Source organism: Scyliorhinus canicula, chromosome 1 (assembly GCF_902713615.1).
Source record: "Scyliorhinus canicula chromosome 1, sScyCan1.1, whole genome shotgun sequence".
NCBI classification, from domain to species: domain Eukaryota; kingdom Metazoa; phylum Chordata; class Chondrichthyes; order Carcharhiniformes; family Scyliorhinidae; genus Scyliorhinus; species Scyliorhinus canicula.
The window spans coordinates 80,168,976-80,191,553 of record NC_052146.1 but is presented as its reverse complement, the minus strand read 5'-3'; the positions used below and the strand labels follow the sequence as shown (position 1 = coordinate 80,191,553).

Sequence of the window (22,578 nt, the reverse complement as noted above, 5' to 3'; positions counted from 1 at the left end):
CCCCCCCTCTCACCACAACCCGGAACCCCCCCTCACCGCAACCCGGGACCCCCCCTCACCGCAACCCGGGACCCCCCCCTTCACCGCAACCCGGGACCCCCCCCCCCCTCACCGCAACCCGGGACCCCCCCTTCACCGCAACCCGGGACCCCCCCCCCCCTCACCACAACCCGGAACCCCCCCTCACCGCAACCCGGGACCCCCCCCTTCACCGCAACCCGGGACCCCCCCCTTCACCGCAACCCGGGACCTCCTCCCCCCCCCCCTCACCACAACCCGGGACCCCCCCCCCCTCACCACAACCCGGGACCCCCCCTCACCGCAACCCGGTACCCCCCTTCTCCAACCTGGCACCAACCCCATCAACCAGGGAACCCCCCCCCCCCCAATTGCAACCCGGGACCCCCCTTCTCCAACCTGGCACCAACCCCATCAACCAAGGAACCCCCCCCCTCCCGTAACCCACCCTCCTCCACGCAACCCACCCTCCTCCACGCAACCCCCCTCCCCGGGACCCTCACCCCAACTCGGGACCCCCCCCAACTCGGGACCCCCCCCAAACCTGGGACCCCCCAACCCTGGACCACCCCCCTCCCCAACCCTGGACCACCCCCCCTCCCCAACCCTGGACCACCCCCCCCTCCCCAACCCGGGACCACCCCCCCTCCCCAACCCGGGACCCCTGCCCCCTCCCCAACCCGGGACCCCTGCCCCCTCCCCAACCCGGGACCCCTGCCCCCTCCCCAACCCGGGACCCCTGCCCCCTCCCCAACCCGGGACCACCCCCCCCCTCCCCAACCCGGGACCACCCACCCCTTCAACTGGGCCCCCAAAGGCCCCCCAAACTAGCTTTCGGGGGAGGTGGTTTCTGAGATGGTTTGGGGGAGTATGGCACTTAATTAAATGATTAAAGGAGAGAAGGCCGTTGGGAAGAATGAGCTGTTCACAAACATTTCCAAGGAAATCACACTCGGTTTGTCTTCATTCCATTTACCCACCGCCATCTGTACCAGACCATGAGTTTTCTAAGATGCTTAGTTTGGCCTTTCGTTGAGCTGCAGTAAACTCCACATCTTATCAACACTGAAGACCATTAGTCCCCAGCTCTGAAAACTTTTCTGCCAACCCTAAACCTCCACTTACCAATACTGAACCACTTTTATAGATTATTATGATATAACCCATTCGGTACATGCATCATTGATCCTCTTAAACCCTGGAAACATTCTTGTGATGTATGTCCTCTACTTACTGACCTTCCATAAACTCCAATGGATGAAAGCCATTTAATTTATCTCCCTTTATGCATTGTGTTTTTTTTTAAATGCCCACCACAGCATCTAACTGGCTATTTAACTGGTCCAGTGCTTCCCCTCCAAAACCAGATTTTTTGTGAAGATGCTTTTGACGTGAGCCTTAAACACCAGTTTCAAGCAATCCCTCCTAATATCCCTCTGAACCAGTTTTGTCCTTTTGTTTACATGGGACAAAGTGTTGTTTCTGTGCCCGTCCTGGGAACTCAATGTATTCAGCCTCTTGTGTTAGAACCTCAGCAAATGATTTGACACAGTGTGCGCCCGCGACCTGGGTTGGCACTGAGAGCAGCAATGGGAAATCGCCCTTTCATTTATTCATTAACCTTTGCCTTTCCTGCAGTGATCCGATTGGACATAATCCGAATTGTGACTTGACAAAACGGTGCAGAGATGCGGCAAAGCGACTGCACCCGGAGCAGTAAGGTTGAGAGCAGTCCCGAGTGTTTCTGTCGACAGCAAGGAAACTGGATGCAGTTGTGGAATTAGTAAACTCCAGTGACGGGAGGAGGACACTGCTGTGAAGTGAGGGTTGAGCAATCGACGTGAGGGCCCCAGGAAACTTTGCTAAGCTGCACCTTCTCAGTGGATATTCCACTTGAAGGGAAAAATAAGACATTGAGTTTATCACAGACCGCCATCTTTAACAGATTGACCACAAAAAAACAGCAGTCTTTAAGCCGAACAGAACAGTTTGGATAATATCCAAGCTGAGGCCAAGTGTTTGTGTGTGCTCTATATTGTTTCATGACCTGAGAGATTTTTTTTCATTTGGGACTTGGCAAAACCAGCGTCACAGGCACATTGCTAGACTCTATGGAAGCACTTTCCCCTGGGGACATGTCCAGCGCCAGCCTACCTCCTCTGCGAAACCTGCCCCAGTGGTCCCGCGTCGGGACCCTTGAGAGAAGCCGCTACCCTCGTGCCCTCTTCCAGGATAGTAACGTCAAGCACCTTCCTCTTTCTCCCAGCACCAAGGCAGCCAAAAGCGAAGTCCCCCACCAGCTCAGCCCTCGGTACGAACAGCGAGAAATGGATCCGAACCGGAGGGTGATCACATTGGAAAATAATCTCCAGTTCCTCCAGGAGCAACATTCAGAAACTCTGGGCAAACTGCATGAGGAAATTGAACTGCTTAAACGAGCGAACCAAGGTCTGTGTGTGTTTGGGGGTATCAGACGCCGTAATATGGGGAGGGGCGAAGGTGCAAAATAAACGCAGGTTGAAGCTTCGGAAAGTAAAGGGCTCCCATTTATATTAACAACTTTAACGGCCCCAGGAGGCCCCAGAGTACTTTACAGCCAATGCAATACCTTCCTATTTTGAGGTGGAGTGGGAAAGTCAGCAGCCAACTTGCACACAGCAAGATCTCACAAATAGCTGAGGGATTTATCTGTTTTTGAATAATGTTGGTTGAGGAGTAAATATTTGGCCAGGACGCTGGAGAAAAAATGCCTTTGCTCTTTTGAATAGTGTCCGAGAGTAGATGCGGCCTTGATTTCTTCAGTGTAATGTCTCATTCACTGACAGTTCGGCACGCCCCTCAATAATACACAGTAATACACAGAAGTGGCAGCCTGGATAATGTGCTCAAGTCTTTAAGGTGGAATTTAAACAAAAACCTTCATATTCAGGTAAAAAGTGCAGCCCACTGAACCAGAGTTGCTATCACTCAGGAGTAGTTCAGGTTATCAGCTTTTTAACTGAATTAGATTTGGAACCCAAGTAACTATTCTTTGCATGTGAACCAAGACAGTGAACACTGGCTGGTCTAACATTGGGTGGGTGAATTATCACTAACAAGGTTGTATTTATTGCCCTTGAGAACATAATTGCAAAACACTGCTGTCAGTATGGTGTTATCTCAGTTATGAGAATACAGTCCAAACTAGTTACTTACTAGGATCTGGCTTGTTACGCAATAATTGTTTAAAGAATGGAACACATGGAAGAACCAAGCGTAAGGAAATAAGCCACGATGTGGAGATGCCGGCTTTGGACTCGTGTCAGCACAGTAATAAGTCTTGCGACACCAGATTAAAGTCCCTTATTCAAAGTATTTTTTCTGCATTTTTGACTTTGTCTATATATATGTTCCTGGAACCTAACTCTTCATTCACCTGAGGAAGCAGCAGTGATCCGAAAGCTAGTGATTCGAAACAAACCTGTTGGATTTAATCTGGTGTTGTAAGACTTCTTACAAGGAAATAAGCGACAGGCCACCCAAGATTAAATTGAAACATCGAAAGAATTGGTATTATTCCTTTAAATCTGATAATTTAAAGCCGTCATTATATAAGACAGGGCATATTTCTTAATCTTTGCCACATACACTTGTGTAACCTGAATTCCCCCTGTATCTATTCATGAGTTTATTTTGGTTGCTGTTCAGGACCCGTTCGATTATTTCTATCTCTTTCTATTTTTCTCAGCCTCTCTGGGGACTTTCTGCTCTGTCCATGCTTCTGGACGTTTGACCTGATGTTTCCTTATGTATCTCAGTGTCACAATTTGGTGTATAATGTTCCTGTGATGTGCCTTGGTGCTATATAAATGTATGTTGCTGATGTCCCTGCCCTTGCTGTTGTCCAGTTATGGTACTTTTAATTTATCCTAACAGCATTGTGTGTGTGTATCCATACTACACACCCCTTAGAATTTGGTCAGTGGTCAGGGACAGGAGGGTGTGATTGAGTGAATAGGTAGAGGGATCAAGGCGGTAGGGTTGCAGGAGCCTCAACCCTTATCCTAATCCAACATGTTCGAGATTCTAATTAAAAAAGGGACGGCACGGTGGTGCAGTAGTGAGCACTGCTGTCTCACGGCGCTGAGGACCCCAGGTTCAATCCCGGCCCCGGGTCACTGTCCGTGTGGAGTTTGCACATTCCCCCCGTGTCTGCGTGGGTCTCACCCCCACAACCCAAAGATGTGCAGCGTAGGTGGATTGGCCACACTAAATTGCCCCTTAATTGGAAAAAAGTGTTTGAGATTCTTGCTGCCTATGTGGATGAGAACGGGGACTGTGGGGTGGATGAGCAAACTGACCATTGCACCGTGGTTCAGGAAGCCATTCAAGTGGGGGCACTGAATATGGCAGCATGGTGGTACAGTAGTTAGTTAGCACTGCTGCCTGATTTTCCTCCAGGTGCTCCGGTTTCCTCCCACAGCCCAAAGATGTGCAGGTTAGGTGAATTGGACATGCTAAAATTGCCCCTTAGTGTCCAAAGGTTATGTTGGGTTACGGCGGTAGGGCAAGGGAGTAGCCCTGGGTGGGGTGCTCTTTTGGAGGGTTGGTGCAGACTTGATGGGCCGAATGGCCTTCTGCGCTGTAGGGATTCTATGAAAAGAAATGTAGTCATAATCAGCGATAGTATAATTAAGGGCATACTCACTGTTCTCTGTGACCTGGATCGAGAGTCCCGATTGTTTTGTTGCTAAACTGGTGCTCGGGTTTGGGATATCTCATCTGGGCTGCAGAGGAACTTGGAGTGGGAGGGTATAAATCCAGGTGTCGTGGTCCACATAGGTATCAACAACACAGGTAGAACAAGGATAGAGGTTCTGCTGAAGGAATATGAGCAGCTAGGGCTAAATTAAAAAGCAGAACCAAAAAGGTAATAATCTCTGGATTACTACCTCAGCCACAAACCAATTGGCACAGGGTCAGTAAGATTAAAAAGGTCAATATTTGGGTGAAAGGCTGGTGTCGGAGAACTGTTTGAATTCATGGCAGCAGTACTGGGGAAAGAGGGAGCTGTTCCAATGGAATCTACCTTCAAGCACAGCAGATAAGGGGACAAATATGAAAAGGGAGGTGGTCAATGCAGGACTTGAGGGTGTTATATCTTAATGCGTGCAGTATACAAATCGAGGTAAATTATCTTGTAGCCCACATTGAAATTGGAGGGCACGATGTTGTGGGCATCACAGATGTGGCTACAAGGGGATCAGGGCTGGGATCTAAATATCCTATCGGGCAAAGGGGGTGGGGTTGCCTTGTTAGTAAGAAATGAACTTAAATCAATAGGAAGAAGTGATAAATAGTCAAAAGGCATAGAATCTGTGTGGGTAGAGTTGAGGAATCACAAGGGTAAAAAGACCTTGATGGGAGTTATGTACAGGCCCCCTAGCAAAGGGGATAGAAAAGGCATATAAGAAAGGCAATATAACAATAATCATGGAGGACTTCAGTATGCAGCTGGACTGGGAAAATCAGGTTGGTAGTGGATTCGGAGAAAAGGAATTTGTGGAATGTCTAGGCGGTGGTTTTTTTTGGAGCAGCTTGTGGTCGAGCCCAATAGTGAACAGGCAATTCTAGATTTGGTGATGTGTAATGAGGCAGACTTGATTAGGGAACTCTTGGGGGGCAGTGACCACAATATGACAGAATCATCCTGCAGTTTGAAAGGGAGAAGTAGAAATCGGATTTAAACACAATTGAGTAATGATATCTACAAAGACATGAGGGAGGGGCTGACCAGAGTTGATTAGAAGAGGGGCCTAGCAGGGAAGACATTGAAACAGCAATGGCAGGGGTTTTTGGCGGTGATTCGGGACAGAAATTCATCCCAAGGAGGAGGAAGACACCAGTGGCAAACCAGAATGTCAAGAGAGTCAGGGGCAGAGGTGAGTGCAGTGGCCATTGCCCGGGCAAAGGCTCTGGGGAAGCTGAAAGGTGTGAAAGTAGATAAATCACTTGGGCTGGATGGACTACACATCAGGGTTGTGAAGGCGATAGCTGAGGGGATTGTGTAGACATTGGTGGTGATCTTTCAGAAGTCAGAGAGGGTCCCAGAGGACTGGTGAATGATTAATATAACACCCCTGTTTAAGAAGGGAGGGAGGCAGAAGATAGGAAATTATAGGCTGGTTAGCCTGATTTCGGTCATTGGTAAAAGTTTGGAGTCCATTATTAAGGATGAGATTGTGGAGTACTTGGAAGTGGATGGTAAAATAGGGCTGAGTCAGCACAGCTTTGTCAAGGGGAGGTCATCCCTGACAAATCTGTTAGAATTCTTTGAGGAGGTAATGAGGAAGCTAGATAATGGACAACCAGTGGACGTGACCTAGTTGGATTTCCAGAAGGCCTTCAAAGAGGTGCCGTATAGGAGGCTGCTAAATAAGATGAGAGCCCATGGTGTAAGGGACAAGGTACTGGCATGGATAAAGGTTTGACTGAGTGGCAGATGACAGAGAGTGGAGATACAGGGGTCTTTCTCAGGATAGCAGCCGGTGACTAGTGATGTTTCGCATTGGTCAGGGTTGGGACCACAACTATTCATGATATGCATTAATGATATGGAAGAAGGAACTGAGGGCATTGGTCCTAAGTTTTCAGATGATACAAAGATATATAAAGGGCCAGGTAGTCATGAGGAAGCGGGAAGGCTACAGAAGGATTTGGACAGGCTAGGAGTGTGGGCAAATGCAATACAATATGGAAAAGTGTGAGGTTATGCACTTGGAAGGAGGAATGGAGGCATAGACTAATTTTGTAAATGGGGAAAGGCTTCAGAAATCAGGCTAGTTCAGGATTCTCTTAAGGTTAACGTGCAGGTTTGGTCGGCAGTTAGGAAGGTAAATGCAGTATTAACACTCATTTCGAGAGGGCTAGAATACAAGAGCAGGGATGTTCTGCTGAGGCTGTATAAGGCTCTGTTCAGATCCCATTTGGAATACTGTGTGCAGTTTCTGGCTCTATTTTTTTTTAAGAAGGGATGTGCTGACCTTGGAGTGGGCCCAGAGGGGTTCACAAGAATGATCCTGGAAATGAAGGGCTTGGCATATGAGGAGTGGGTGAGGCCTCTGGGTCTGTACTCAATGGAGTTTTGAAGGATGAGGGGGCAACTCATTGACACTTACAGAATATTGAGAGGCCCAGAGAGAGTGGACATGGAGAAGGTGTTTCCACTAGTAGGAGAGACTAGATCCGAAGGGCACAGCCTCAGATTGAAGGGACAGTCCTCTAAAACTGAGATGAGATGAGGAATTTCTTCAGCCAGGGGGTGGTGAATCTGTGGAACTCATTGCTGTTGGAGGCCAAGGCACTGAGTGTTTTTAAGACACAGATAAATAGATTATTTTTTAAAAATCTGTTTTTATTGAAGATTTTCATTTATATTTACAACAGGGCAAAAGAAAGAAAAGCATATTATTAGTATAATCCAAATACACAATTTTGACAGGCATACCATGAGTATAAAGATGCTACCCCATTGTCGTAAACATAATAGAAATATGCTCAAAGTAACCAAAACATAGCACAGAAATAGCTAGGAATATGGTGACTAGGGCAATGCTTCAGGGGACCCATTTTTACCAACTGTCCGATCTTAGCGACCCACGCCGGCCGGCCTTTGCAACCCAGCCTTCGCAACCCACGCCAGCCAACCTTCGCGACCCACGCCGGCCAACCTTCACGACCCACCATTTTCCCTTACCTTTAATGCAAGAGATGAGCATGCCAGGTCCTCGTGATCTCACTTCTCCAATCAGGTTCATAGGAGGAGAGCGTGGATTTCGTATCTCAGTTTGTAAACTCTGAGTAACTCCCCTATTGACTGATCATTACAGTAACTTTTCAAGCAGATGAAGTCCACCGTCATTGGGATTGACTGGTCACTGTTTCGATTCAATGCTTTAATGTAGTCTAAAAGGTCAGCAAAAAACATTATAGCCACCCTTCAGTACTTCAGCCCTTCAGAAGGCCACGATATGAAGATTTCCCATGGCTTTCATTATATCCCATGCCAAACGTTCAGTTCTGTCCATGATTAAACCATGAGGAATATATACTCTCTCCAGATCATTACAGTAATGTTTAGGAATGCAAAACAGATCGAGGTCATAGCCTTGTTCATCATTGGTGATCACAGCACAGTCAGCCGCCACCATGCCGCGATTGCACTTTGACCCCGGGTTCAGGTCCCAACACTCCCGGGCTGCATGCGGACTGATGAGCGGGTACGCATGTGCCCGCATTTTTTTAGCTGGTCACTACCGCCATTTGTAAAGCCACCCGCAGCCGGCATTGTTAAAAGCCGGCTGTTGAGCATGAATTCACATGTTCGGGAACGCCGCAATGGATGGGAACACCACGATGGATGGCTCCGTGACACTTCCCACACCGCCTGCGACCCACCTGCACGTCGCGACCCCAACTTTGAAAATGGCTGGACTAGGGGATTTTCACAGTAACTTCATTGCAGTGTTAATGTAAGCCTACTTGTGACAATAAAGATCATTATTCCCCCCCCTCCACGACCCTGGACATGCCCTCGAAAAAGGTAGTCCAGTACCCGACAAGGTTGGGGAAGTACCAGAACATTTGAGTGTGATTGGCTGGACCTCCCTGGCACTGTTCACATTGGTCCTCCACCTATGGGAAGAATCCGCTCTGCGTGTCCTGGTTAGGCGCTCCCTGTGCACCACCTTTAGCTGTATTAGACTCAGCTCTACGCACGAGGAGGTGGAATTCACCCTATGAAGTGGTTCGAGCAAGAGTCCGCTCCCTATCTCCATGCCCAGTTCCTCCAATTTTTCTCGTATCATTTAACGGGGTCCTCATCTCTTCTAACATTCGGGCGGCACGGTGGCACAGTGGTTAGCATTGCTGCCTACGGCGCTGAGGACCCGGGTTCGAATCCCGGCCCTGGGTCACTGTCTGTGAGGAGTTTGCACATTCTCCCCGTGTCTGCGTGGGTTTCACCCCCACAACCCAAAGATGTGCAGGTTAGGTGGATTGGCCACGTTAAATTGCCCCTTAATTAGAAAAAATGAATTGGATATTCTAAATTTATAAAAAAAAAAAAAAAAAAATCTCTTCTAACATTCATCTGTACATGTTGCCGTATTTACCATCCCCTAATTCATCTGCTGCTAGCAGTCTGTCCAGTAGGGTCTGTCCACATAACTGAGGGAACGTTGTGGGCTCCTTGTGGAGGAAGCCCCGCAATTGTCAGTATCGGATCTTGTTCCCCCGGGTCACTATTATACTGTATGTACAGGTCCCCTCTTGTCGGTACCCCTTCGTCCTTTCTCCATGTTTTGAAGGTGGCGCCTATATTTGCTGGGATGAAGTTGTGGTTTTTGCAGATGGGGGCCACAGCAGACATTTCACAAAATTTGAAATGGTGTTTGAGCTGGTTCCAGGTCCTTTTCTTTTTTAGGGATCAATGATATTGAGGTCTGTGCCAGCATGGGTGGCAGGACCCTTTGACAGTGATCATCTCCCGCAGGTGCGGGGCCAGTGCTGCCATGAACCCCTTATAGATGTTCACCGGCAATCTATCCAGTCCTGGTGTCTTCCCCGACTGCAGAGTTGATCAGAGAATTTCCAGTGCAGAAGGAGGCCATCGGCCGATTGAGTCTGCACGGGCGCCTGGAATGTGAAGCTCACATACACAGTGGTTAGCACTGTTGCTTCACAGCTCCAGGATCCCAGGTTCGATTCCCGGCTTGGGTCACTGTCTGCGCGGAGTCTGCACGTTCTCCCCGTTGTTTGCGTGGGTTTCCTCTGAGTGCTCCGGTTTCCTCCCACAGTCCAAAGATGTGCGGGCGAGGTGGATTGGCAATGCAAAATTGCCTTTAGTGCCCAAAAATGTTAAGTGGGGTTATTGGGTTACGGAGTTGGGGTGGAAGTGAGGGCTTAAGTGGGTCAGTGGATGGGCAGCACGGTGGCACAGTGGTTAGCATTGCTGCCTACGGCGCTGAGGACCCGGGTTCGAATCCTGGCCCTGGGTCACTGTCCGTGTGGAGTTTGCACGTTCTCCCCGTGCCTGCGTGGGTTTCACCCCCACAACCCAAAGATGTGCAGGTTAAGTGGATTGGCAACGCTGAATTGCCCCTTAATTGGAAAAAAATAATTGGAAACGCTAAATTTATTTTTAAAAAGTGGGTCAGTGGAGACTCGATGGGCCGAATGGCTTCCTTCTCCACTGTATGTTCTATGAAACCGGAGCACCCGGAGGAAACCCACGCAGACACGGAGAGAACGTGCAGACTCCACACCTATGGTGACCCAAGCTGGGAATCGAACCTGGAACCCTGGAGCTGTGAAGGACTGTGCTAACCACTTCCAATATTGGGGGCAAAATCAGGAATGGCAAAAGAACTAAACACCTTGTGGTGGTATGATTAGCATAGCTGCCTGCCATTGGTGCAGAACACCGGCTTACCATTGGCCCTGGTCGGTCATGTGCCTCTCGACCGGTTGGTTGAGACCAGTCATGTGACGACTCCCCGATTGGTCGAGAGGCTGAGTTAACCCCGCCTCCAGGGCGGGGTATAAATACCCAGTACTCCCGGTTGTCGTCCTTCTACTGTAATCGACCGCAGGACTAACATCTGGTAGATTAAAGCCATACTTTTGTTCAGAAACTCGTCTCTCGTTCAATTGATGGTACATCACACCTTTATACACAGATGGGGCATGGGGTGGACCTTAGAGGTTCAACTACCCGAGGGAGAAGTTTTCCTTCTTCTCCCACGTGCACAAAGCGTATTCACGCATAGACTTCTTTGTAGTGGGTAAGTCAGTGCTTCCAGGGGTGGTGGGGTGGAATACTCCAAGAGTAATCTCGGACCACGTGCCAGATTGCATGAACGTGAGGTTGGACATGGGCCGGGTTCGGCACCCCCCATTGATCCTGGACACAGCCCTCCTCGCCGAGGAGTTGGTCAGCCGTTGCCTGTCCGTCCTTTCCTTCCTGCGTCTAAGAGCCATGACATTTTTTTGCAGAATGCCTTGTCGGCGAGGAGTATCTCTTATGGTATCTCTCTTCGAATCTCTTCCATCGGGCAGGAGATACAAAGTTGGAGATCGCACAACAACCGGTTCATAAACAGCTGCTGTTGTTGACTCCTGAATGGACCCTCTTGTGGACTGAACTGATCTCTTCACATATCTTCTCTATTGAATAGTACTACACTCTGTATGCTTCATTCGATGTCTGTGTCTATGGACTGTACGCAGACTAATATTTTTCACTACCTTGGTACACGTGGCAATAAATCAAATTCAATTCAACTCACTTAATCCATGCAAGTTCTCAGTACAATTTGAACTTAAATTCCAATTTTGTTCGTTTGAGACTTTAACTATACAGGCAACAGGAGACAGTTTGGTGAAGTAACTCAGGACATTTTAATAAGTTGTAAATTAATGATCAAACCATGGCAGGACTTTACAAGCATACAATGCTTCTTGCTTCCCGGCTTAGCCTTGAACGCAGGGTGACCTTTGGTCTCTGTTCTTTCTCCATTACTTCTGCTTCCTGGTGAACAGCAGGCTCTGCAAACTTCAGTTTCACACTTGATGTGCATCTTGGTCAGTGAAAGCTGCTGCTCATTAACTCTTTCCTAGCCACAAACCACAGCTTGATCAATGATGTTCTTACATTCTGATTGGCCTAAATGAGGCAAGGTTATTTCAATCTGTGATTGGCTCCCAAGTGCGATGGTCATCGATTGATGTCACATCCCAGTATCCCCTGACTGTTTCCTTATAATGCCAAATACTTATAGGACCAATATCCTCATTAAAGTTTATTTCTGTTACTTTGTTGCTTGCTAACATAAAAGGATGTTTTATGATATCTACTTTGCCCATTTATTTGGGAAAGGAATGGGGGGAAGGAGGTGTAGTGTGCTGTCACGCCCTAATGAATGATATCTTGAGCTCATTGTCTCAAAATTGCTTTATTATTAAATTAAGACCCCGATCAGTGACTCTTTTTAGAAGCCATTTGCTGGGTGATATTTTTCTCTGCGGTTTTTGGTATTTAGAAAGAGTTATTTTACTTTTAATAGAGAGGTGAGGGCCTCATAACCGTAAACGTAATGAAGAAGATTGCAAAGTAACAGTACAAAATATTACAAATTGGTTAGTTCTCAAAAATCATAGAGTGTGTCTAAAATATAAATGCATAGCCATAATCAGTGTTTAAAGTCTCCTTGGAATGGTTTTGATGTCTTCTTTAGTTGAGATAAGGCAGAATATGATGTCTGGGAACACTAATTCATCATTTCGGCTCCAAAAGTTACTTCATTAAAACAGGTGATTATTAATATTTTTGTTGAGGGAACAGCTTTGCCAAGGGACGTTTTTGTTGTATCTGGCAGTGCTTGGTATAGGCCAATTAAAAAATACAGAATAGCTTTACAAACCTTAAAGTTACAGAAATCAGACAGTTGACACATAGACTCCCTTCTTATGTAAGGAATACTGTGGGGCTAACTCAGCTAGTATCAGTACGGAGCATTGGTGCAAATCCCATTGATTGTCCAAATAGGGGCAGCTTATCTGTTAGGCATTCACTTGGGTGCAAATATGTAAATCCTAACTCTCACTAATAAGCAAAGCTGGACGATCAATAATAAAGCAAAGAATTGTGGATACTGAATTTATTTTATATTTGTTCATGGGATATTTCTGGCAAGACCAACATTAGTTATACACGCCTAATTGACCTTGAGATGGTGGTGGTGAGTTGCCACTTTGAACCGCTGCAGTCTATATGGTGTAGGTACACCCATAAGGAGGGAGTTCCAGGATCGTAGCCCAGCGGCAGTGAAGGAACAGAGATATAGTTCCAAGTCACGATGATGTGTGGGTTGGAGGGGAATGTGCAGGTGATGGTGTTCTCGTGCACCTGATGCCCTTGTTTGTCCTTCCAGATAGTCGAGGCTGTTGGTTTAGAAGGTGCTGTCGCAGGAGCTTCCACTGAATACTGGGGGTGGACTGGCTGTTGAATAAGAGGATTACTTTGTCCTGGATGGTGTTGAACTTTTTGAGTATTGTTGGAGCTGCACTCATCCAGACAAGTGGAGAATATTCCATCACGTTCCTTTTTGTTTTATAAATTTAGAGTACCTAATTCATTTTTTTCCATTTAAGGAGGCCAATCCATGATGGAACCATCAATTCACCAGACACGTGTTTCCAATGTGAATCTAGGCTTTAATCGACTTACTTCAGAGCCAGCCTGATACCTGTCGATGAACTCGTAGTGACCCAGGCTGACTCTGGACACGGGTACTTATACAGCTGCACTAGGGGGAGGAGTCGTGGGCGGAACCAAGGGTGGAGCCCGGTACAAGTTCCTAAGTGCTCCCAGCGCTACTGCGCTTACAACGACAGTGTGAATTAACATATGTATTAACATATATTACATTCACAACATTCACCCCCTTCAAAAAAAATCAAGTCCGGCGGGGGTGGTGGTCTATAAAGTCAGTCTCTCCGGTGGTCGAATTGTCCGCTGAGATCTGCGGAGCACCGGGGTTGCAGACTCTTGCGGTGGCTGGATGGGTGTGGTGTGCTGGGGTACGATAGGGGACTCCAGGGAGGGTTGTGTCCGAGCTTCATACTCTCCTGGTTCGACCGGGGGCGCTGGGGGCTGGCCGGTGCGGGGGCGCGGAACTGGTGGAGCGAGCTTGTGGGCTCGGGAGCACAAGGGGGTGGCAGCATGGGGTGTAGGGTGAGAGATCCTTCTGTGAGGGTAGGGGGGGGGGGCGCTGGATCCGGCGGGTGCCAGTTCCCGGAGGGATACAATGTCCTGACGGCCGTCAGGGAACTCAACGAATGTGTACTGGGGGTTGGAGTGGAGCAGGCGCACCTTCTTAACAAGGGGGTCGGTTTTGTGCGCCCTGACGTGTTTCCTCAGGTGTACGGTGCCCGACGTCCTCAGCCATGCCGGAAGTGAGACCCCCGTGGTAGTGCCCCTGGAAAAAATGAAGAGCCTCTCGTGAGGGGTCTGGTTGGTTGCCGTACACAAAAGGGACCTAATAGCGTGGAGCCCGTCTGGGAGGACTTCCTGCCACTGGGAGACTTGGAGATTTCTAGACCGGAGGGTCAGTAGGACGGCCTTCCAGACCGTCGCGTTCTCCCTTTCCACCTGCCCGTTCCCCCTGAGGTTGTAGCTGGTAGTCCTGCTCGAGGCAATGCCCTTTTCGAGCAGGTACTGACGCAGCTCGTTGCTCATGAAGGACGAACCCCGGTCGCTGTGTACGTAGCTGGGGAAACCAAACAGGGTGAAGATGCTATGCAGGGCCCTAATGACTGTGTGGGAGGTCATGTCGGGGCACGGGATAGCGAATGGAAAACGGGAGAACTCGTCTACGATGTTTAAGAAGTAAACATTCTTGTTAGTTGAGGGGAGTGGCCCTTTGAAATCAATCAGGAGGCGTTCAAAGGGCCTAGAAGCCTTGACCAGGTGGGCCCTGTCTGGTCTATAGAAGTGCGGTTTGCACTCCGCACAGATCGGGCAGTCCCTGGTGACCGCTTTTACCTCCTCGTTGGAGAAAGGCAGGTTTCGGGCCCTAATGTAGTGGGCGAGCCGGGTGATCCCCGGGTAGCAGAGGTCATTGTGGATGCTTTTTAATCAGTCGATCTGCGCGCTGGCGCATGTCCCGCGGGATAGGGCATCCGGAGGCTCGTTGAGTTTCCCGGGTCGATATTTGATATCGTAATTGTAGGTGGAGAGTTTGATCCTCCACTTCAGAATTTTATCGTTTTTTATTTTGCCCCTTTGCGAGTTGTCGAACATGAAGGCAACCGATCTTTGATCGGTGATGAGGGTGAACCTCCTACCTGCGAGGTAGTGCCTCCAGTGACGGGTGGCTTGTGCTTCTTTCTCGACTGAAGAGTGTCGGAGTTCTGAAGCGGAGAGGGTACGGGAGAAAAATGCAACTGGTCCTGCCTGATTTAACGTAGCTGCAAGAGCTACCTCTGAGGCGTCGCTCTCTACCTGAAATGGGGTAGATTCATCCACCGCCCGCATGGCCGCTTTGGCGATGTCCTCCTTGATGCCGTCGAAGGCCTGGCGTGCCTCGGCTGACAGGGGAAATCGTGTGGTCCTAAAGAGTGGGCGGGCTTTGTCCGCATATTGAGGGAGCCACTGGGCGATGTAGGAAAAAAATCCCAAGCACCGTTTGAGGGCCTTGGGACAATGAGGGGGAGGGGGCGCATACGGTCCGGGTCGGGGCCCAGGTCTCCGTTTTCCACGACATAGCCAAGGATGGCTAGTCTGGATGTGCGGAAAACGCATTTCTCCTTGTTGTACGTGAGATTCAGTTTCTGTGCCGTCTGGAGAAAACGGTGGAGATTGGCGTCGTGGTCCTGCTGGTCATAGCCGCAGATGGTGACATTGTCCAAGTACGGAAACGTGGCCCGCAGCCCGTACTGGTCCACCATGCGGTCCATTGCTCGTTGGAACATCGAGACCCCATTAGTGACGCCGAAGGGGACCCGGAGGAAATGGAAGAGGCGGCCATCGGCCTTGAATGCCGTGTAGTGGCGGTCCTCCGGGCGGATTGGGAGCTGGTGGTATGCAGACTTCAGATCCACCGTGGAAAAGAGCCGGTACTGGGCGATCTGGTTTACCATGTCTGCAATCCTGGGGAGGGGATACGTGTCGAGGAGCGTAAATCTATTTATAGACTGACTGTAGTCGACCACCATATGGAATTTTCCCCCGGTCTTAATGACCACCACCTGAGCTCTCCAGGGACTATTACTGGCCTCTATAACCCCCTCACTGAGTAGCCTTCGGACCTCTGCTCTGACAAATACCCTATCCTGCAGGCTATACCGCCTGCTACGAGTGGCTACGGGTTTACAGTCCTTAGTGAGATTGGCAAAGAGAGGAGGGGGGGGGGGAATTCGCAGCGTAGCGAGGCTGCAGATCGTGAGTGGGGGCAGGGGCCCTCCGAAACTGAGGGTGAGGCTCTTGAGGTTGCATGGAAAGTCTAGGCCTAGTAAGAGTGGCGCACAGAGTTTGGGCAAAACGTAGAGTTTGAATTTCGAGTAACTAGCGCCTCGGATTGTGAGTGTCGCGGCGGTGCGCCCCTGGATCTGGACCGAGTGGGAGCCTGAAGCGAGCGCGATAGTTTGCTGCGCGGGGAAAACGGGGAGCGAACAGCGTCTTACCAGGTCTGGATGTATGAAGCTCTCTGTGCTCTCAGAGTCGAAGAGGCATGGCGTTTTGTACCCGTTGATATGGACCTCTGCCATCAAGTTTCGTAGATTCTTTGGTCGTAATTGGTCCAGGGTGACCGTGCTGAGTTGCGGGTAGTCGGCGGCTCGATCAGCTGTGCTGGAGTGGCCCCGTGATGACTGCCCTCTGAGTTCATAGTTTAGTTCGAATTCCTCCGCTGAGTTGTCCGAGCGCGGAGATGCCTATCAGGCTCGTGGATCGCACGTGACGGGCGGTGAGGAAGATGGTGTCCAAGATGGCGGCCCCCATGAGTCGCACGTGGCGGGCGGCGAGGAAGATGGCGTCCAAGATGGCGGCCCCCAAGAGTCGCACGTGGCCGGCTGTGTGGTGGAGGTTTTCCAAGATGGCGGCCCCCATAGATCGCACGTAGCTGGAGGGGGCGGAGTCGGGGCATAGGCCGCAGCGTTTTGGGCCCCACGGGGCTGCAAGTGAGGGGAGCGGTTACTGCGAGTCGCTGGGGAGTTGGAAGCTGGGGCCCTTTTAGCGAGGCACACTCTTGCGTAATGCCCTTTTCGCCCGCAGCTGCTGCAGGTCGCGTTGCGGGTCGGGCAGTGCTGCCGCGGGTGCTGATTCTGGCCACAGAAATGGCAGGCTGGGGCAGCATAGTGGCTGGCTGGGGCAGCATGGTGGCTGGACGGCCGCGCACCACAGGCCTGGGGGAGTCGCTGGTCGGGGGCCCATGATTGGGTCGTGGGGTCCGCGGGGAACGAGTTAAGGCGCTGCGGAAGGAGACCTCCATCGTGGTCGCAGCTTCCACAGTCGTTTCTAAGTCCTGAGCCCCCTTTTCCAGCCGTCGTTGGCGCACATAGTTAGACCTGAGGCCCGCTACAAAAACATTGCGTACCGCCAATTCCCTGTGTTCAGCCGCGGTAACCGCTTAGTAATTACAGTCATTGGACAAATTGTTAAGTTCTCTTAGGAATTCGGCAAGTGATTCCGTAGGCCGCTGACGGCGAGTTGTGAACACATGGCGAGCGCAAACTTCATTAATGGGCCTTACATACATTTTTTCGAGAACTGCTAGCGCCACAGTATATGAACTGGCTGAGTTTAGTTGCGTCGAGATTCTGTGGCTCACCCTCGCGTGCAGTAGCCTTAGCTTCTGATCCTCGGTAGTTTCAGCTGTGCTCACTTCGGCCAGGTAGGCCTTGAAGCACCGGATCCAGTGGGAGAAGATTTCTTTAGCCTCTGCATCCTGCGGGTTGAGGTCCAGGCTTGAGGGCCGATTCCATAATCGATCTTTACTGTTCTTAAGTCGATTAAATTGATGGAACCATCAATTCACCAGACACGTGTTTCCGATGTGAATCTAGGCTTTAATCGACTTACTTCAGAGCCAGCCTGTTACCTGTCGATGAACTCGTAGTGAACCAGGCTGACTCTGGACACGGGTACTTATACAGCTGCACTAGGGGGAGGAGTCGTGGGCGGAACCAAGGGTGGAGCCCAGTACAAGTTCCTAAGTGCTCCCAGTGCTACTCCCCCTAGTGGTAGGACAGTGCTACTGCGCTTACAACAGTGTGAATTAACATATATATTAACATATATTACATTCACCACAATCCACCTACCCTGCACATTTTTGGGTTGTGGGGGCGAAACCCACGCAAACACAGGGAGAATGTGCAAACTCCACATGGACAGTGACCCAGAGCCAGGATCGAACCTGGGACTCTGGCGCCTTGAGGCCACAGTGCTAACCCACTGCGCCACCGTGCTGCCCTTATTCCATCACATTCCTGACTCATGCCTTGTAAATGGTGGACAGGCTTTGAGGAGCCAGAAGGCGAGATCCTCTGGCCTCTCCTTGGGGTGTTTCTTGGTGACGGGAGGTGGCCCACCATTGGCCGGTGGCAGGATGTTCTGGTCCAGCTGCTGTCAATGGGATTTGCTGTTGAATCCACCCTATGCTGTCGAGAAACACACGGCGAGGTGCACTGATGGTGGGAGTGGAAGATCGTCAGGCATGAACAACCGGACGATCCCGCTCAGCAGGTGAGTTACCCGCTGCAGGGCTCCAAGTCTCTGACTTGTTCTTGTAACCACTGTATTTATATGGCTAGTCCAGTTCAGTTTCTGGTCAATGGCAACCCCCAGTATGTTGATCTTGGGAGATTCAGAGATGGCAATGCCACATTGCCATTGAATGTTAAGGGACAATGGTTACATTCTCTCTTGTCGGAGATGCTCATTACCTGGCACTTGTGTGGCGTGAATGTTACTTTTCACTTATCAGCCCAAGCCTGGATATTGTTCAGTTCTTGCTGCATATGGGCACAGCTGCTTCAGTGACTGAGGAGTTGTGAATGTTGCCAAATATTATACAATGATCAACGAGCAGTCCTGCTTCTGACTTTGTGATGGAGGGCGACACAGTGGCACAATGATTACAGGGGCAGGGACAGGGTTCAATTCTGGTCTTGGATGACTGTGTGGAGTTTGTACGTTCTCCCTGTGGCTGCGTGGGCTTCCTCTGGGTGCTCTGGTTTCCTCCTACAGTCCAAAGATGTGCAGGTTAAGTGGATTGGCCATGCTAAATTGCCCCTTAGTATCCAGGGATGTGCAGGTTAGGTTATGGGGATATGGTGGGGTGGACAGGGGAGTGGACAAGGGTAGCGCGCTCTTTCAGGGGGTCGGTGCAGACTCTGGCCAAATGGCCCCCTTCTGCACTGTAGGGATTCGATGAGGGAAGGTCATTGATGAAGCAGCTGAAGATGGTTGCACCTAGGACACTATCCTGAGGAACTCCTGCAATGATATTTTGGAGTTGAGGTGATTGACCATCAACAACCACAACCATTTTCCTTTGTGGCAGGTATAATTTGCACCAATGGAGTGTTCCCCCCCTGATTTACATGGAGTCCAGTTTAGCTAGGGCTCCTTGATGTCAGTCGGTCAAATGCTACCTTGATGTCAAGGCCAATCACTCTCGCTTCACCATCTCAAATAACAACAGAAAATGCTGGAAATGTTCACAGGTCAGGCAGCATCTCTGGAGCAAGAAACAATGTTAATGTTTGAGGTCAATAACCTTTCATTAGAATTGAGAAAAAATAGATGTAATAGGTATTAAACAAGTAAAGGAGAGTGAGTGGAGAAAGAAATAGAAAGGAAGTTCTTTTAGAGTGGAAAGCTGGAGAGATTAAATGACGAGTTGAAAGCACGAGAGCAACAGGAAGGAGGCAAAGGATAAAGAAGGCAGCATAGGAGGTAAGTGGAGCTGTTAAAATGATAGATGACCAGATGTTCAGGCTCATGCTTGGAGACTGAATGGAGATATTCTTCAAAGCAGTCGCCTAGTTTACATTTGCCCTTCCGAATTCTGGATGATCAGTTGTTCGGAGGACTGGAGTGCTCCAACTTTTTTCAGCTGTCTGATTGCTATGTTTGAGGGGTGGCAAGTGGCACAGTGGTTAGCACCAGCGCCGGCTCCAGGGTTGCTGGCGCCCCGGGCAAGCTGAACTTCGGCGCCCTTGGGGGGGGCGGGGCGGGGGGCGAGGCCGAGGAGGGACGCGGGGGGCGGACCCGAAGGGGGGGGGCGGACCCGAAGGGGGGGGGCGGACCCGAGGGGGGGGGCGGGGCGGGGGGGGGGGCGGGGGGCGGGGGGGCGGACCCAAGGGCGGGGAGGGGGCGGTGGGGCGGACCCGGGGGGGGGGGGGGGGGGCGGGGGGCGGACCCGAGGGCGGGGCGGGGGTCTGAGCGGGGGGGGGGCGGACCGAGCCGGGGGGCCGCCCTGGGGCGGGCGGCCACCGCGCATGCGCTGGTTGGCACCGGCCCAACTGCGCATGCGCGGGACCCGAGTCTCTGGCGCCCCCGAGCACATGGCGCCCCGGGCAGTCGCCCGAGTTGCCGGTGCCTTGAGCCGGCCCTGGTTAGCACTGCTGTCTACTGCGCTGAGGAGCTGGGTTGAATCCCGACACTGGGTCACTGTACCCAGGGTCACTGGAGTTTGCACATTTCCCCCCAATGTCTGCGTTAGTTTCACCCCCTCAACCCAAAGATGTGCAGGTTAGGTGGATTGGCCATGCTAAATTGCCCCTTAATTGGACAAAGAAATTGGGATGGAGGGCGGCACGGGGCACAGTGCTGCCCTGAGAAAAGACTATCTGACCATTTAATTGCTGTTTTTGGGATCTTGCTGTGTGAAAATTGTCTGCTGTTTTCATACGTTATTGTATTGACAACTAATCAAAAAGTACTTGATTTGCTGTGAAGCATTTTGGGAGATCCTGGGACTATGAAAAATGCTATTTCAATGCAAGATATTTAGTGAAATTAGTGACATCACTGTAACCTGGATTCAGGGAATTGCAAAAAGCTCAGCAACTTTCTAGAAAGGCTTCACTGTCTGGTAATGAACTGCATGCTGTTACCCTCTTAAATTGTTCATTTCTACACCTAATGAGTTGGCTTTTATTTTGTAACAGATCTCCACTTTAAGATGATAATGAACCAGAGGCTGACCCCTCAAGGTAAAGTATTTCATTAATTTTTATTTCCTGTGTAGTTAATTTTGTCTTTTACAGGATTTTTAAACAGACGGATGGTTTACATGCCCAGGGCGTGCGCACACAGCAACTACCAACAGATCAAATAGGGCGTTGAGCCACATGGCTGAAGCAGTAATTTAGTGAGCAGAGGAAGTCTTGATTTAACTTTTAAGGTGGACCTCACCTCAAAAACTGTATCCAGTTCAGGCCATTTAGACATGAAGGTGATATTCGAGTGCTGAAGGGAATAAAGGGAAGAACCATGGAGCTGATCATCTGTGGCACAATGCTTCTATTGTCACAATGTCACTATTGCTTCACCGTGCCAGGGACCCGGGTTCAATTCCGGCCTTGACTGTCTGTGTGGAGTCTGAACATTCTCCCTGTGTCTGAGTGGGTTTCCTCTGGGTGCTCCAGTTTCCTTCCACAGTCCAAAGATGTGCAGATTAGGTGCATTGGCAATGCTAAATTACCCCATGGTGTCCAAATGTGTGCAAGTTAGGTGGGGTTGGGTGTGTGTAGAAGAGGGGGGGGGGGGGGGGGGGGGGGGGGGGTCGGTGGGAGTGCGTCTTAGTAGGGTGTTTTGAGGGTCGCTGCAGACTCGAGGGGCCAAATGACCACCTCCCACACTGTATGGATTCTATGGATCAACAGCATCTGGATTTACAAGGAAGGACTAGACAAATTGGGCTTTTCAGCTTGGGGAAAAAAACTCAGTGTTCTCCTGGGAAGGTTCTCTTGGAGCGGTATAAGAGAGGTAGGACCACTCTGAGATGACCGAGAAAGTGTAATTGTGTGGAGTGAAGGAAGGGCAGCACGGTGGTGCAGTGGTTAGCACTGCTGCTTGCGGCGCTGAGGACCCTGGTTCGATCCCTGCCCCGGGTCACAGTCCGTGCGGAGTTTGCACATTCTCCCCGTATCTGCGTGGGTCTCACAACCCAAAGATGTGCAGGTTAGGTGGATTGGCCGTGCTAAATTGCCCCTTAATTGGGGAAAAAAAATTGGATACTCTAAATTTATTTTTAAAAAAGTAGAGAGTGAAGGTGTTAGAAATGTTCACAATACTGCAGGTGTACTCTCACCAATGCACTGTACAGTTGGAGCAAGACTTTACTTCTATACTCTAACCCATTGCAATAAGGGCCAACATTCTGTTTGTCGCCTTAATTACTTGTTGTAAGTGCATGCTAACTTTTTGTGATTCATATCCAAGGATGCCCAGATCCCTCTGTACTGTCTCTCCATTTAAATAATATTCTGTTTTTCTGTTCTTCCTGTCAGTGATCAGCTTCACATTTTTTCACATTATACTCTGTCTGCCAGATTTCCCCCCCACTTGCTTAGCTTATCTGTACATTCCTTCTTTTTAAAAGAAATTTTTTTTTAATTCAAATTCTCACATTTTCACAAAAAAGAAAACAGTAACAGAAAAGTCAAAGAACAAAAAGAACAACCCCCCCCCCCCCCCCCCCACCCATATATACAAAAGAGAAACAATAAATAAACGCTCGTCGTTAGCGAAGATTCAACCCAAAACAAAAACAAAGAACCCCCCCCCCCCCCCCCCCCCCCGGGTTGCTGCTGCTGCTGCTGACCTTTTGATTTTACCGTTCTGCCAGGAGATTTAGGAATGGTTGCCATCTACTGAAAAACCCCTGCACTGACCCCCTTAGGGCAAATTTCACCTTCTCCAATTTAATAAACCCCGCCATATCGTTGACCCAGGCCTCCACGCTTGGGGGCCTCGCATCCTTCCACTGAAGAAGAATTCTCCGCCGG

General features: G+C 50.0%; 1 protein-coding gene across 4 annotated transcripts in view; it reads left to right on the top strand.

The window, feature by feature from the left end:
* Positions 1 to 22,578, top strand: part of si:ch211-222n4.2 (uncharacterized protein LOC101885505 homolog) — a 57,738-nt gene that overhangs the window by 816 nt on the left and 34,344 nt on the right. For 3 of the 4 annotated variants that reach the window (XM_038793909.1, XM_038793899.1, XM_038793880.1), the window contains exons 2-3: positions 1,657 to 2,466; positions 20,737 to 20,781. In XM_038793909.1, coding sequence (XP_038649837.1) covers positions 2,130 to 2,466; positions 20,737 to 20,781 — 382 coding nt within the window. In that variant the 5' untranslated portion in view covers positions 1,657 to 2,129. Of the gene's footprint in view, positions 1 to 874; positions 974 to 1,656; positions 2,467 to 20,736; positions 20,782 to 22,578 lie in introns of those variants that run through there. The other variant, XM_038793890.1, reaches the window with a different exon arrangement.